This window comes from Puma concolor, chromosome E4 (genome assembly GCF_028749965.1).
Source record: "Puma concolor isolate L17-30 chromosome E4, mPumCon1.1.hap2, whole genome shotgun sequence".
Classification (NCBI taxonomy): Eukaryota; Metazoa; Chordata; class Mammalia; order Carnivora; family Felidae; genus Puma; species Puma concolor.
This window is the reverse complement of record NC_141683.1, coordinates 26,069,219-26,084,482: the sequence shown is the minus strand read 5'-3', so window position 1 is coordinate 26,084,482 and position 15,264 is coordinate 26,069,219. Positions and strand designations below refer to the sequence as shown.

The window sequence follows — 15,264 nt, the reverse complement described above, 5'->3', positions numbered from 1 at the left end:
CAAGAAACATCTCGCCTGTGAACCCCTAGCTAACAAGTGACAGAGCTTCTTCAGCAGCCCCCTCCCCCCTCTACCAGAAGCTTCCCCTGAGGCTGCCCAGCGAGCGGGGGACAAGGAGGGGGCTCTTTATTTGAAGGCCCCAGGCCCCTCCCCTGACCTCACCCCTCTGCTACCGTAGCCTGGCCCAGTCGTTATGGGCCCTCTTCACCTCATCCCTGGCCATCTCCCTGGTGTTTGCCATCATCCCCTTCTGTCGAGATGTGAAGGTGCTGGCCTCTGTCATGGCACTGGCGGGCCTAGCCATGGGCTGCATCGACACCGTGGCCAACATGCAGCTGGTGAGGGTCTACCAGAAGGACTCGGCCATCTTCCTCCAGGTGAGCCTGCATGCAGCCACGGGGCTGGGTGGTCACGGGGAGCTCCCGGGAACCTGTCACCTCTCCCAGCCCCCTCCCTGGGGTGAGGCGTCTTTCACTGGAGGCCAGGTGGTAATGCAAAAAGAGAAAAGAGCACCGGGGTCTTGGTTTTATGTGGCCACCTCCAGCTGGGCCACACTGGGCTGCTATCTCTGGACTCGGGCCTCCTCAGCTCTAAAGTAGGGTCGTGCTCCCTGCGTGCAGGGTGGTCCCAGGGACCCAGGTGCTCCAGAGAAGAGGTGCTTTGTGAATCGGAGTGTGCCGTGACGGGAGGGCTTGCTGTTTTCTCAGCTCCTTGCCCGTCTCTGTATTTCTCTTCCTATCCAGCCCTTCCCTCTATCAAGCTCCCTTCCCTTTGGGGTGTTAGCTGGTAGGTGTTATCATGGGAACAGCCCCCAGCTGGAGTTAAGATCTGGGAAAGAAGGAAGCGGGAGGGAGGGAATTGGCCACTGTCACCCAGTTATCCCCCGACAAGAAGGTGACTGAGAGGAACTTCTGTCCTCATCTCTCCTGTGTCCCCATCGCTTCCCACTCTGGGGCCAGGCAGGCACTCCCCAGATGGAACACAAAGTTGGGGGGGGAGGGTATGAAGCCTGAGCCATTCCCCCACCCACACCACTTCTCTTCCCCCCTCCAGGTTCTCCATTTCTTTGTGGGCTTTGGCGCCCTGCTGAGCCCCCTCATTGCCGACCCCTTCCTGTCTGAGGCCAACTGCTTGCCCGCCAACGGCACGGCCAATGCCACCTCTGGAAGCCACCTGTTCCACGCCTCCAGGATCCTAGGCCAGCACCACACCGAGGCGTGGCGTTGGTCCAACCACTCGCTCTCCGGGCTGCCTGCGCAGGACCGGGCAGGGACCCGCGTGTCGTATGCCTTCTGGATCATGGCCCTGATCAATGTGAGTGCCACCGGGGCAGGGCCGGGTGGGGACAAGTGGACCGTCACACGTGTCAGTCCATAGCAGCTCCCAGTGTAGATTCTTATGATTCCGAGCAGTGTGCTGGGCTCAAGCGTGCCCTCAGGAAGGCAAGGGGGCGGGAAGACTAACCCCCCCCCCCCCCCCCGGATGCATCTGAATACAAACGGGGTCGTAGGAGATCATCTTGAAGGTCCTCAGTTGTCACAATCCATGATTGCGATTCTCCAGGGAGGTAAAGCCACGAGCAGCTTTAGCACAACGGAATCAGGGTCAACTTTTAAGCCATCCGAGGCTCCATGGGAAACCAGCTCTCTCCCTCCAAGGCCAGATGAAGGGGCTCTGGGACAGAGCACCCCAGGCTGTATGGGGCTCTTCCCCGGGGTTCCCTCATCGCCGGTGGGATTCCCCTGTGTCCTGCTGTGAGGTGGGCTCCCGTGGGGGTCAAGGGATGAACAAGATGACCACACCATGGCTGCCATGGTGGGAGCAGGGTAGAGAGACCACCTGCCTGTACTGGGTCAGGTACTGAGGCCCCTCTGCACCCCGGCTCTCATCCTCCCTGTCAGCACCGACTCTGTCCCTGGCCGGAAACCTCTGGTGGTCTTTAACCCAAGACAGATTCCCTGCCAGTAGCCCAGGCTGGGGCCAGAGGGACAGGTGGGGAGACGCCCCTACCCTCTCTTCAGCTTGGGAAGTACCGCGAGGAACAGCGGGAGCATCCCTGGCCCCCTGGCTCGGCCCGGCCTGGGCTGCGGGTGCGGAATATTCCAGGCGGCCATTGGCCCGGCTGCGGGATGGAGGCAACGTATGGCCCGTCGTGACGAAGGGCCTCGGTTTGCTCTGGGCCCACGTGTCACCGCTCTGCAGTGGCTGCCCAGCTGCGATGCCGTGCACGTAGCACTGAAAGGGGTCTTCGAGATCATCCAGTCCCCCTGAGCAGCACAGCAGGGGGCGTCATGCCGTCCCTGGCACAAGGGCCCGAGGAGTGGCTGGCAAGACGCTGGCCAGGCTCTCACCCCGACTGCCAGCACCAGCCTCCTTCCTGCTGCCCCATAGCAAGTGCTCGTTTTTTCTTTCTTCGTGACTTTCCTTTCCTTGTACCAGAATCTTCACCGGGGGCTCTGAAAAACACACGCCCCCCTCTCGCCCTTTCCGTTTTCTGCCCATGCCTGTCACTGCTTTGGAAACAACCCAGCTTCGGGCCTGTGCCCTCCAGGGGGGCACCTGTAAGGGGAAGCGTCGCCATCAGTACCGTGTCAAAGCTGAGACGCCAGGACCAGGAAGCCGGAAGGTCCAGTGTCAGCCCGAGCCCTGTTTTCTCTCGCCCCACGAGGTGCAGCCTGGAGGCACTTTGTTTGTGGCAGGATGTCCGGACTTTTTTGTTGGTTTGTTTCTGAAGATAAACAGTCCACCACAGAAGAGAATGGGGCTGTGCATGCTTGTGGGCACACGCACACACACACACACACACACACACACACACACACACACAGGCAGCCTCCCCAGAACTCTTGGACTCTCCAGGTGGAGCCTTTGCCTTCTCTGAATGGGCTTCTTATAAAGACAGGCTGTGTTCTTACCAGGCAACCCCAGCCAATCCTCTGTGAAGCCCTTCCCACCGCCCACCTCCCTGGAAAGCCCCGCTGGAGTGACCGGGCTCTTTCACAGCTGTTTCCCCTCGGCCTTCACCCAGGCATTCTGCCACCGCAGGCCTCTGTGTGTGGGTTTCCTGTTTCCCCCATCAGACTGGAGGGAGGGTGTGACTCCCCCCATCAGACCTGGGACTCCCGAGGGCAGGGGTCGTCTCCTCCCACTGAGGCCTGATTTGCGGGGCGTGTGACTTGTTATCTTTGAGTGTGGAGGGAGGCTCCCAAGGTGCCCTCAGGGGGCGGGAGCCCTGGGAAAATGCCACCCCCCAGCCCGGGGCACCAGCCTGCCTCCAGGGAGGGAGAGACCGCCTCAGAGCAGCACCAGCCCAGCTGCCTCCCATCTCTGTCAGCGCGGAGATGCCCGGCAGGCTCTGGGCAACTTGCACAGCTCCCTGGGCTTCCTCTCTGTCCTAAGCAAAAGGAACTCGATTTATGGTGCAGCAGGGAGGGCAGAGGGCAGACTCGATGGGGAGCTTCCTGTCAGTGAGGGCGGTGAGACGCAGGCAGGGCACCTGAGGGAGGCGGTGGAGGCTTCTCCAGGCAACCGCAGGGGCAGGAGCTATTTCTCATCGCCCTGAGGAGTTCGCTAAACCCAAGTGGCTTGATGTAAAATAGCAACGCACACAACACCGGGCTCGTGGGCGCGGGTGTTGCCCGGACTGTGCATCTTTCCAGCAAAGGAGTCCGTGTCCCGGTTTTCCTGTTTAGACAGCGAGCCTCTGGGGACAGGCCCTCTACCTCCTCGGGTATAACATCACCCACACAAGCCCTGAGGTGGGGTCTGACCAGACAGAATCAGGGTGCCCCGGGCTCCAGTCCAGCTCCGCCCTTCCCTCCCCCGTCAGCCAGTGACCAGGCACTAACACTCTCTGGTCTCTCGCTTACCGATCTGGTCTCTTCCAGTTGTAACGGGTGATGACAAAGTGACAGTTTTGAGCCTCAGGTCGCCCCATCTGGAAAATGGGGATAATGAACCAAAGCAGACCTTCTTCGTGAGGTGTCATGTGATCTCCCAGCATGAAGGAGTGTGTGTGTGTGTGGGGGGGGGGGGTCCCGCTTCGGCACCATTCAGAATAAGGACCTTAGAAACAACTTTATCTCTGACATCTCTCATGTACCAGCGGGGAGGCCTGGTGTGAGTCCCAAGATTTGCATGTGACAAGGAGCTGTCTTCAGAAAAACAGATGTGGTTAAGGTGGGACAGTCAATACACCTGGTGGCTTTCGCTGGGGATGGCCTTTAGGTGGACACCCGTAGAAAAGAACCGTCTTCTCTCAGGACTGTGCGGACCCGTGCCGGTCGACCCCGTGGTGGTGTGTGCAGGTGAGGCACGGGAAGGGGAGAGCCTGATGGGAACAGGGCTCTCCTGACCCTCTGCCCACCCCCCCTCCCCCCAGCTCCCGGTGCCCATGGCTGTGCTGTTTCTGCTATCCAAAGAGCGGCTGCTGGCCTGCTGCCCTCAGAGGAGGCCCCTGCTCCTGTCTGCAGATGAGCTGGCCCTGGAGACGCAGCCTCCCGAGAAGGAAGACGCCTCCTCACTGCCCCCAAAGTTTCAGCCACACCCAGGTGGGGACTCTAATGAACTTTCACGCTCACGGCCCCACACCGAGGCTTCCCTAGTGACCCCATCCCCCGGAGGGTGAACGTAGATCACAGGCGATGATGGTTGGAAGCAAACCCCGGGCACCGATGGTCCCGTTTGGCAAGACACGGACCAGCCTGGCCGCAGGAGTGGGGCAGGCAGGCTTCTGGCTCCAGCCTGCACTCTGCCTCAGCCTGCCTGTGTGACCTTGGGCAAGTGACGCGATCTCCCTGAGCCTCGCTTCCACCAGGACTGAGATGGACAGGAGCTGCCCCTGACAGCTGGCTGGAAGTTAGGGAAGGTGGGCGGCAGTAACTGGTCCCCAACCTGCCAGGCTCGTCCATCTGGCAGCCGCTTACCCCGGGCCTGCAGAGGGGAAGGAGCAGAAGCTGAGACTCAGCCCTGTTCTCGTGTCTCATCCAGGGCACGAGGACCTGTTCGGCTGCTGGCAGAGGAAGAACTTCAAAGGAGCCCCTTACTCCTTCTTCGCCATCCACATCACAGCCGCCCTGGTCCTGTTCATGACCGACGGGATGACGGTGAGCCTGCCCGCCTCCCCGACGCTCAAGCTAAGGGCGGCAGGAGAAAGAGGGGAGCTTCAAGGTGTCCTAGAGGGCTCACCTGTTGTGCAGTCAACTCATACATTTAAACTAAATAAAAGTCCTAGGGGGCGGGGACTGTCTGAAGAATCGTTCGCAGCCCCTGGGTACTATGGTCTTCTGTCCCAGCCAGCTGTTTTTATTCTCCTTAACTCTGTGGGTAGGGGCCCCTCTGGTTTGTTACCAAGTGCAAGCTACCCACGTTTCTTGAGAGGCAGAGGTCTGTTCCTCCAGATAGAGGTCATGCCGTGTAAACGCGAGGGCACGCTGCTTCCCGGAACGCGTTCCAAACCTCAGCTTCTCAGGCCATGTTGTAAACAAGCTACGGTCAAGATTTGGGCCCAGCGATTTATTCTACTAGTGACCTCTGTTAATACTGTTTAGTGCCTTTTTCCAGAAATCTCGTAGGATTAGATCGGGATACTTTTGAATGGCCGATTGATTAACCGATTGCCATGCTGGGGCCTCTCCGAAGAGAAGGCCCTAAAACAGGTGACCCAGTGGGAAATACTCGTGACAGTACTGGTTGACTCCCAACTCTCAGTGTGACCTTGGGCGAGTCACTTCTCTCCGCCCCCTCCTCCGTAGAACGAGACGCGACACGTGTGCCCACCTTGTTTTCAGCTGTGGTGCCCTTCCTTCAACAAGAAACCGTCCGTGGAATCCTCATAAATGAGACATGTGGTTGTGCTCTGCTCTGGTGGGGAGGGGGGAGCGGCCCAGACCTCTCGAGACCCCCTGGGGAGACCCGGAGACACCCCTCTCCCTGTGTCCCCAGGCCTGCGCCTCTGGGCCGGTGGAATGTGTAAGCTCTACCTCCCCAGGGTCTGTCCTCTGCTCGGGCCACGAGTGTTGTGTGATGTTGGCCCTAGGCCCACCTTTGAGCTTCTAGAAGCAGGACCAGTCCTCCCTCAGCCCTCAGCACACCTGCCCCGACCTGGTCTTCCTTCTCTGAGGGCTCAGCTGTGCCGCAGGTGTGCTCAGCAGGGCCCGTCTCTCCACAGGGGGAGTACTCAGCCTTTGTATACAGCTATGCAGTGGAGAAGCCGCTGTCTGTGGGGCACAAGGTGGCTGGTTACCTCCCCAGCCTCTTCTGGGGCTTCATCACCCTGGGTCGGCTCATCTCCATTCCCATCTCCTCCAAAGTGAAGCCAGCCACCATGGTGTTCGTCAATGTGGTAAGTGGCCTCCTTTCACTTCTTGGAGACGCAGGAGGACCATCCACTCCTGGCCCTACCACCGCCCCAGGACATTTGCTCGGGACTGGACAGGGAGGGAATGCAGGAGTAGAGGGAGGAGAGCAGGGGGGAGAGGGATGCCGGTGAGGAAGGGGGGAATCCAGAAGATGGAGCCTATCTGTGTGACCTTGGAAAAATCCCTTTCCCTCTCTGGGCCTCTGATTTTGTACCCATCAGAGAAAGGGGCCATAGGAGGTGGTTACTGCCATGCGTGGAGCAGATCTCAGCTGACAGTCTGCCCAGAGTACAAGTGAAGCGGGTGCTGGCCTTGGTCCTCCTGTGTGACCTTGGTGCCCAGCTGGTCAGAGCCCCATGGCCAGCAGAGGCCAGGCATCCCCTGGCCTTCAGAAATCACCGTGTCTGGGCTGGAGCCTAGGAATCTGCATTTTGAAACTCTGCCAAACGATTCTCAAGTACCAGGCTGGAATGTAGGATGTTATTCAGGGAACTGGTCTGCCCAGAAGGCAGGGGTTCCAGGCCCAAGCGATGGGGTCAGACTTTCGACCTGACGTGGGTCCATGTCACTATCTATGACAAAACGTCCAGATTACAGATTAGGGTCGTCTAGCCCAGCCTCCCTCCAGGGCTCAAATCACCTCTGTAACATCCCCTCCAGGGAGTCCACAGTCTGTTTAGTAACCTCCAGTGACTGGGAACTCACTCCCTTTCCAGGCAGCCCGATCCACTGCCAGAAAGTACTTCCCTGAGTCAAGTTTCTAGCGGCAAGGGGGTTCGGAAATAATGTTGGGGCTACAAACACCAAAGATTGTGAGCGCCAAGAAAAGCCTTTATATCTGACCTTGTGCTGGTTGATGACTTTTAAGAAAGAAATTACTTTTTTTTTTCAGTCTTTCTTTCTTTCTTTCTTTCTTTCTTTTTAATTTTTTTTAACGTTTTATTTATTTTTGAGACAGGGAGAAACAGAGCATGAACGGGGGAGGGTCAGAGAGAGAGGGAGACACAGAATCTGAAACAGGCTCCAGGTTCTGAGCAGTCAGCACAGAGCCCGACGCGGGGCTCAAACTCACGGACACTGAGATCGTGACCTGAGCCCAAGCCGGACGCTTAACCTACTGAGCCACCCAGGCACCCCTCTTTATTTATTTTGAGAGAGAGAGAGAGAGAGAGAGAGAGTGAGCTCGTGACCTGAGCCAAAGTCGGATGCTCAGCCAACAGAGCCACCCATGCCCCTGAAAGAAATTTCTGTTCGACATAGAGGGGAGGCGGTGTGAGCGGAAGCCGAACTCAAGAGGTTGAGGGCCGGACAGGAAGCGGAGGTGTGACCGTTGCAAATGGTCCTGAGCTGGAGGGAGTTTTGTCTGACAGGAGCCTGTTTGGAGGCCAAGGAGAAAAGGAGGGAGCCTGGAGGGAGAGGTCCCATTGTCAGAGAGCAGGGCTCCCCCCCCCCCGCCCCCCCACACCCGAAGGGAAGAGGGGATGAAAAGCAGTGGAGAAGGGAGTGTCATCTCAGTGAAGAAGAGGGCCAACATGATACTGCCGGGAAGGAGCAAGTCTGCACGAGTCCTGGGGTGCAGAAGGCTCCGGGTACGTGTACTACTGGGGGCCTCTGCAGGACCCGAGGGCAGCTGCTTAGACAGAGGAGGGTGGGGCGGGACTCTGAGTTTGGAGGAAGAAAAGCATCTGAAGCACCCACGTGACAGGCGCGGATGAGAAAAACTCACCCGGACCGTTGGGTTTTGTTTTTTACTTTTTAAAATTTTTTAATGTTTCTTTATTTTTGAGAGAGACATGCATGAGAGAGATACAGAGTGCGGGCAGGGGAGGGACAGAGAGAGAGAGAGAGACACAGAATCCAAGCAGGCTCCAGGCTCCCAGCTGTCAACACAGAGCCCGACGCAGGGCTCAAACCCCCGAACCGTGAGATCATGACCTGAGCCTAAGTCGGCTGCTTACCCGCCTGAGCCACCCAGGCGCCCCTGGACTGCTGGGTTCTAAAAGGAAACCTAGATTCCTGGGCCCAACCCAGACCTCACGAACTGGAAGGTCCAGGGGAGGTCCCTAGTGATCTGTATATTTAACCAACACCCCAGGGGGTTCATGTCACCAAGCAGATTTCGGAAAACAGTGTCCTGGAACCAGTGACTCCCAAATACATTAGTGGTGGTTTGGGAAGATACGGATTCCCGGGCCCCTCCCCCGGAGACTGTGACTCGGGGTGTGGAGAGGGGCCTTGGCGCCTGGATTGTTTTCAGACCTTTTCAGGTGCTTTTGGCGGGCACCCTGGCAGGATTACAGGTAAACAGCCGTGAGCAAGTTCCCCTCATGCTGCCGATTCACTCCTCTCCGTTTTAAACTAACAGTCACCCTGCTCTCTGTTCTCCTGGGTCTCGACAACCACTTCCTGGTGAAGGAACAGGCACTTTGTGCAGGGCCTGTGGGCAAGTGCAGGGGTACCAAGTTGTACAAGGCGGGGCTCTGCCTCGGGGAGCTTATGGTTGGCTAGGGGGCTAGGGAAGAAGAGGGGCAGGGGAGGGGAGGGGAGGGGGAGTGGGGCGTGCCCTGCAGGGCCGGTCAGCAGGCGCGTGGTTAGCAGGTGAGAAGCAGGTGGGGGGGTGGGGGGAGCCTCACGGAGTGGGAGGAGTGGGAGGAGTGGGAGGAGGGGCTAGTTCGCCCTGGGCATGCGCGCTCCGTCTTAGGTCACCCCGGCTAAAATAAGAGGTGTTTTTAAAGCTCGCCCAAGTCTGGAGATTTTCAGCGTGGCTCATCAAGGCCCGCCTGCAAACGTGTGATGTGTAAAGGGGGTGCCAAGGCAGCAGGAGGGGAGCAAGAGCAGAATCTTCGCCGGCTCTGCCCCCGACGTCTAAGTTGAGAGCTGACAACTGAGAAGGTGCCAGCGGTGTGAACGGCAGAGGAGTCGGGGTTCCTGGCTGATGGCACTGCTGGTTGCAAGGCCCAAGGGGGGAGCTAACTGGGTGAGAGCGTGGTGGGGCAGGGTCTGTGGTGGGGAGCAGAGAGGGAACAGGTTGGGGAAGCAGACATGGGCTAGAGCCTGGAAGGTCTTGTAAGCCAGGTTTGGGGTTTTATTCCAAGTGGGAGAAAAGCAGGCCTTTAGAAGGTGTTAGGCGGGGAATGGACATGATCTGCTCTGTATTTTATTTTAAATTTTTTTTATGTTTATATTTGAGAGAGAGAGAGAGAGAGAGACAGTGTGTGAGCAGGGGAGGGGCAGAGAGAAACAAAGAATCTGAAGCAGGCTCCAGGCTCCCACCTGTCAGCACAGAGCCCAACGTGGGTCTCGAACTCACAAGCAGTGAGTTCATGACCTGAGCTGAAGTCGGTTGCTTAACCGACTGAACCACCCAGGCGCCCCTGATCTGCTTTGTATTTTAGTATATGTGCTGCCGAAGCGAGCACAGATCTGCTTTGAAGCACGCTGCCCTGTGCTGTATGAGCGTGGATAGATCTAGAAGGGAGACAATGAAGAGCCACTCCTATAGTCCAGGCACAAGAGAGTGGTCCGGGATGGGTGTGGAAAGGTACAAGGGTGCACAGCGTTTTGGGGGCGGAGTTGACAGGACTTGCCCTTGGCCTGAAGGTGGAAAGAAGGAGGAAACAAGATCAAGGACATACATACCTTCGTGACAGGGCCTGACCACGGGGCGGATGGGGATGCCCTTCACCGATGCGGGGAAGTGTGTTTGCTGGAGGCAAGGCCGGGCTCTGTCTGGACCAGGTTGTCAGTCGTCCAGTGGAGTTCTGGACACAGGTCATGGCCAGAGGGATGGATTTAAGCGGCTGGGCGTAGAGATATTTGAAACCATGGCGCCGGACCAACAGGGAACACAGACAAAGAGCCAGAAGGGTCTGGGGCCGTGCCAACATTTAAAGATTGAGCAGAGGAGGAAGAAAGAGCAGTGAAGCTGTGGGGCCATTTTCTGTGCCAAAGAAATACATTATACTTGGAACCTTGGATATGTCCGCCTCTGTCGCGTTTGTACTGCGTGAAAGAAGTCTTTCACGCTGCTTCTCCATTGTGAAGAGGGTGTCTTCCCCTCAGCCGCCATTTGTGGTACACCCCCCTCCGGGGCAGCAAGTCTTTCGCTAGGTCTCAGGTCTCAGACCAAGAGATCTTGCAGCAGAGACGGAGGGGCTGGTAGAGAAGCGTAAAGGGAGGGGCCTCGCGGGTTGCGATCACTGGCTTGGTTCTTCCAGCTGGAGCAAATCCCCGGGATCTGCCTGTGAGTGTGACCGTCCCTTCCCTCGGCACGCTCAGGTCATCTGTAAAGCGGCCGGGGTGGGGGTGGGGATGGATGTGTTTCTTACACACCTTCTAGCCCTCTGCTATGTAATTTTATCTTTCTTTTTTCTGGAAACAGAGGTACTCACCCAGGAGACGCTCACCTGAAAACCATGGTTTTCTATGCAAGATCCTTGTGTCTGGAGACACCAGGGAGGGCGCACACACAAACACTAAGACTGATATTTGTCGTAAGAGTCACACTTGAGGAGACCCTGCGCTGCCATCATTTTCCTACCACTCTTCCGTGTAGCTTTTGTAACCCATTTCGTGGACTAGGAGGCTAGAGAGATCAAGGACTTCAAAGCCCCAGACTTGGTCTTTTGCCTCCAGACCCGGGCTGCCTAAGTTTCCTCCCAGAGGCATTTTGCCTAGAAACTTTTCAATATTGACATAAAAACCTTTTTAAGGGATTTGGAAAAAGCGGCACTTAACAAAAATATGCCCGTGTGACAGAGACCCTTACTGACCCAGGAAGATCTCTGGTCCCCGAATCCATCACAAGAGTCTCTAACCACGGGCTGGAATTTGCTCATGGGAGTCTGAGCTGAAACCGGGGAACCGGGCCACAGTCACGGACCCTCCGTCTGGGAGGTGTGCCTGGATTCCCAGAGCGCGGGGACCCAGACACCCACACCCTCCCCAGCCAGCCCCTCCTGCTGCCTGCAAACGCATGGCTTTTAGGGCCAGAAAAGCAGCTCCTCTTCATGAGGAGTGGAGGGCAGAGAGCTGGTGGCGTGGCTGGAATTCCCCGTGCTCCAAGATAAGACCTGAGGGACTGGCAGTACTGCCTCACCAAGCGCTTTTCAAGTGTGTATGGCCCGCCCTCTGCCTAGCGGTCCTGGCGGCTCATCCCCCAGGGCATCCTTGGCCGAGACCCGGCTGGGGAAGGTGCAGTTCCCACACAGTCCACAGGGAGGCGCCCTGGTCACACAACGCTGCTCTGGGGTCCGAGAGGAGCTTTCCAAGTCAGGAGCGGGACGCCCAGCTTTTCCCAGTTCCTAATAGCCTCCTTCTCTGCTAAAAGGTGGGCGTGGTGGTGACGTTCCTCGTGCTTCTCGTTTTCTCCTACAACGTCGTCTTCCTGTTCGTGGGGACAGCCAGCCTGGGCCTGTTCCTCAGTAGCACCTTCCCCAGCATGCTGGCCTACACTGAGGACATTCTGCAGTACAAAGGTGGGTGTGCTGGGGCGCAGAGCAAAGAGCGCCCCCCCCTTGGCTGGGTGCGGCTTCCTCCCCCGACGCCCCATCTTTTCTGTGGTGTTCCAGCCAGGTCCCCGCCCTCCTGACTCGGGTGGGAACTTGTTCGCAAGGTTCTGACGCACGTGGAGTTCCCCGTTCAACAGTATGCCCGTGTCATGTGATTTCAGGCCACTGAGAAGCCTTAAGCTTCTCTTTCCCCTTTTCTTTTCTCCCACGGCAGTGCCTCCTGAGGCACAGCTGGCATTTTGTGAAACACGGGTGTGCTGGAAATCCCAAGTTCAGAGACCAGCAAAGTTGCGCAGGAAAAGTTAGGGCATAGGAAGGGGGTTTATAACTTATCAGTAATAGTACCTCCTTGCTCTGCTGTTCTTGCCGCTGTTTTTGGAAGCACGGAGAATTAGAACAGCGGCTCCACACTTGATCGGGGGTTGTCCTGATGGGGTTCTTGGATGCCGGAAACCTCAAATTCTCTGCAGTAATCTCCCTCCCCTGCTGTAGCCTCCCCACCGCGTGTAGCAATGAGCAATGATCCTTTTTTTTTTCTTTAAATGGGTTAATTAAAAATAATTATGTTTTGAACATTTAACGTTACCCTTAGAAGTAGCTAGAGTGCCCTGGGGTGTCGGAAAACCAACATTGAGGAGGAGTGATTTCTTTAGGGAGGAGTGAGGAAATGGTGTATGGGGGGGGGGGGGGGCGGCGGTCAGGAGCAGTTAGAGCCAAAACCAGTGCAGTTATCCCCAGTAACAAGAGATGGCAGGCCTGGATCCGCGAGATCTAAGGATGATCTCCAAACCCCAGTGAGTAGACAAAAGCAGTGAATTAACGTTGGTATCACACATCACGCGGTGGATCCCAGAGTTTTAAGTGGTCAACAAATGTTAGACAACACGGGCGCCTGGCCGGCTCAGTCCGCGGAGCATGTGACTCTTGACATCGGGGTCGTGAGTTCGAGCCCCACATTGGGTGTGGAGCCTACTTAAAAATAAGTTCATTAAGTAAGCCAAATGTTGGAGAATAATAATAAGTGGGCACTCAGATCTGCTCTCTTCTCATTTCCCACCATCCCTACCGCAGTTCAGGCCTTTCCCATGACGTGCCTGCTTGGAATATTTCATGGTGCCCCGTTTTTTCCAGTCTCTGATCACCTCCATCGCTGCCTCCGCAGGTCTTGGCCTGTGCCCTTCAGATTTGCCTCCCTCGGTGGCGGTTCTCAGTGCTGGTCCCACATTAAAATCACCCAGAGCGCGTATAACACAACCAGAGGCCTGGGCTTTGTTTCCATGACACCTGGCGTAATTGGTCCGGAGCCACTGGGAGGCTCTGAAGTGCAGCCAAGGTGGGACCACTTAGCGGCGGGTCTCCAACCTGCTGCAGAGGGGTCCCCGTGAAACACACAGTCACGGCCTTTGTATATTCCGGTGGTGATCTTCTCCTTTCACCAGCCTCCCCTGCCCACCTCTTGTACTCAGGGCCTGCGTCCTGGCCATGCTGAATTACTTGCTAGTCCCTGATGGCACAAAAGCTCTGCTCTGCCTGGAGTGCCCGCTCTACTCCGTCTGGCCCCTTTACCTGCCTGCTCAAGTCCCTCCTTCTCTACCCCTTCCGGAAGTTTCTCTGATTCCCCCTGGAAAGATGTGTCCCTCTCCTTCGTACCTGCCTCTCTTGTTTGACCCTCATGGCTTTTGTACCTATGTTATCTGTGCCCTCTCCTCAGCAATGTGCTCCCTGTGGGCACCAGCAGGGAAGGAGGGCAAGAGCATAGGCTTTGAGGTCATTGGCAGACCCGGATGTGAGTCTTGCCTGCACACTTTCTGGCCTTGAGACCATTTTCTCAATTTTCTTCCCCTTTCTGAGCCTCAGCTTTCTCACCTGCAAAACGGGGGCGCAAATACTTATCTTTAGGATTGTTTGTGCATTTGACGAAATGTAAAACACTTGACTTAGCAGCTTAACTGACTCACAGGTGCTCAAAACATACGTTAACTCTAATTATTCATCTGACTACTCGGTGTTTAGCTCGGTACCTGATGCCCAGAAAGTACTGGAGGGTTTTTGAATGAATGAGTGGGATAGACAGTGGGTGCTACTGGGATTCAGAGAAGGGAGTGACCAGTGTTGAATCCACACATAGCTTCCTGGAGGAGATGGGATGTGAGCTGGCCCAGGATTTGGAAAGGCAGAAGGAAAAAGGGAAGACATCCCAAGGAAGAGTGGGGCAGGGGCAGTGAACAAAGTGACAGCAAAGGCATAGAGACTAATGTACACGTGAGCCAGACCAAAAGAGGAACTTGAAGCCTAAAGTAGGGAATGATAATCTCTGTTTCAATAATCAATCAGTCAACATTAAGTATCTATCATATGTTGGTCACTGGGCTAATAATAAGCAGTAGTGGACGCCACTGAATACAATTCAGGGCACAGTCCTCTCTCATGGGCTCGCAGCACAGAGGGGAAGGCTACCCTGCAAACAGTGCAGGGGTACCTGGGGGAAGGGTGGAGGGCCGCGGGACACGAAGAGCAGCTACCGCAGGGTTAGGGACGGGGGAGATTTCCTGGAGGAAGTCTAAAGGAGAAACTTCAAAGATGAACAGGGGCTGGGCCCACGAAGGGGAGGAGGAAGAGGACCGCTCAGGAGGGAGGGAGGCAACGCAAGCGTCAGAACCCGGCGGTGAGCACGAGTGTGCAGGGCAGGAAGCGAGACCGTCCTCCTGGCGGGAGGGTGGATTGTGAGCGGGTGTGATGGGAGTCTGAGCTCTCAGCAGAGACCAGGCCCTGCAAACCGCATGAAAGCATTTGGACTTTATCCTGAAGGCAGCGTTGAAGGGGTTAAGCAGAGAACTGGCAGGGTTCGGGAGTTCACTGTGTCCAGCACTGTGCTAAGTACTTACCACTTAGTAAGTGGTGTATCAAATTCACCACACAGCAACCCTGCGGAGAAGGTGTTGCCATGCCCATTTACAGAAAGGAAACCAAGGCCTAGAGAAGGGGGAGAACTTGCCTAAGGTCACACGGCTGGTAGGTAACACAGTTGGGCTTGGGACCCGAGTCTGACTCTGAAGCTTGGGCTCAGGGGGTCTGTGCCCTGTTGCCAGAGTGAACGGAGGTGTGGCTGGTCAGTACAATGCCAGAGCAGTGAGGACACTGGTCTGCCTGGAAGAGAGGGCTGGCCTGAGGAGATCAGGGAATCTTTGCGGAAACGTAGGGGGCAGTCAGATTTGGAAGGACCCCCGAATGCCAGGCTAAGCAATTTGGAAGTTACCCTGAAGACAACCCTGAGTGATTGAAGGTTCTAGAACAGTGAAACTATACGGACAGCAGGACCTAAGCATTCCCAAAGCAAAGTTAAGGACTGAGGCCTGAGAAATCTTAGGAATTCGAACTCGTCCTCTTAGGCAGTC

At 56.5% G+C, this 15,264-nt stretch overlaps 1 protein-coding gene across 5 annotated transcripts in view; it reads left to right on the top strand.

The window, feature by feature from the left end:
• The window catches only part of SLC60A1 (solute carrier family 60 member 1), a 39,748-nt gene that overhangs the window by 10,880 nt on the left and 13,604 nt on the right, over positions 1–15,264 (top strand). For all 5 annotated transcript variants that reach the window (XM_086693406.1, XM_086693405.1, XM_086693409.1 and 2 more), the window contains exons 2-7: positions 179–377; positions 1,054–1,314; positions 4,382–4,550; positions 4,990–5,105; positions 6,170–6,343; positions 11,689–11,836. In XM_086693406.1, the coding sequence (XP_086549532.1) occupies positions 179–377; positions 1,054–1,314; positions 4,382–4,550; positions 4,990–5,105; positions 6,170–6,343; positions 11,689–11,836 (1,067 nt within the window). The remainder of the gene's footprint in view (positions 1–178; positions 378–1,053; positions 1,315–4,381; positions 4,551–4,989; positions 5,106–6,169; positions 6,344–11,688; positions 11,837–15,264) is intronic.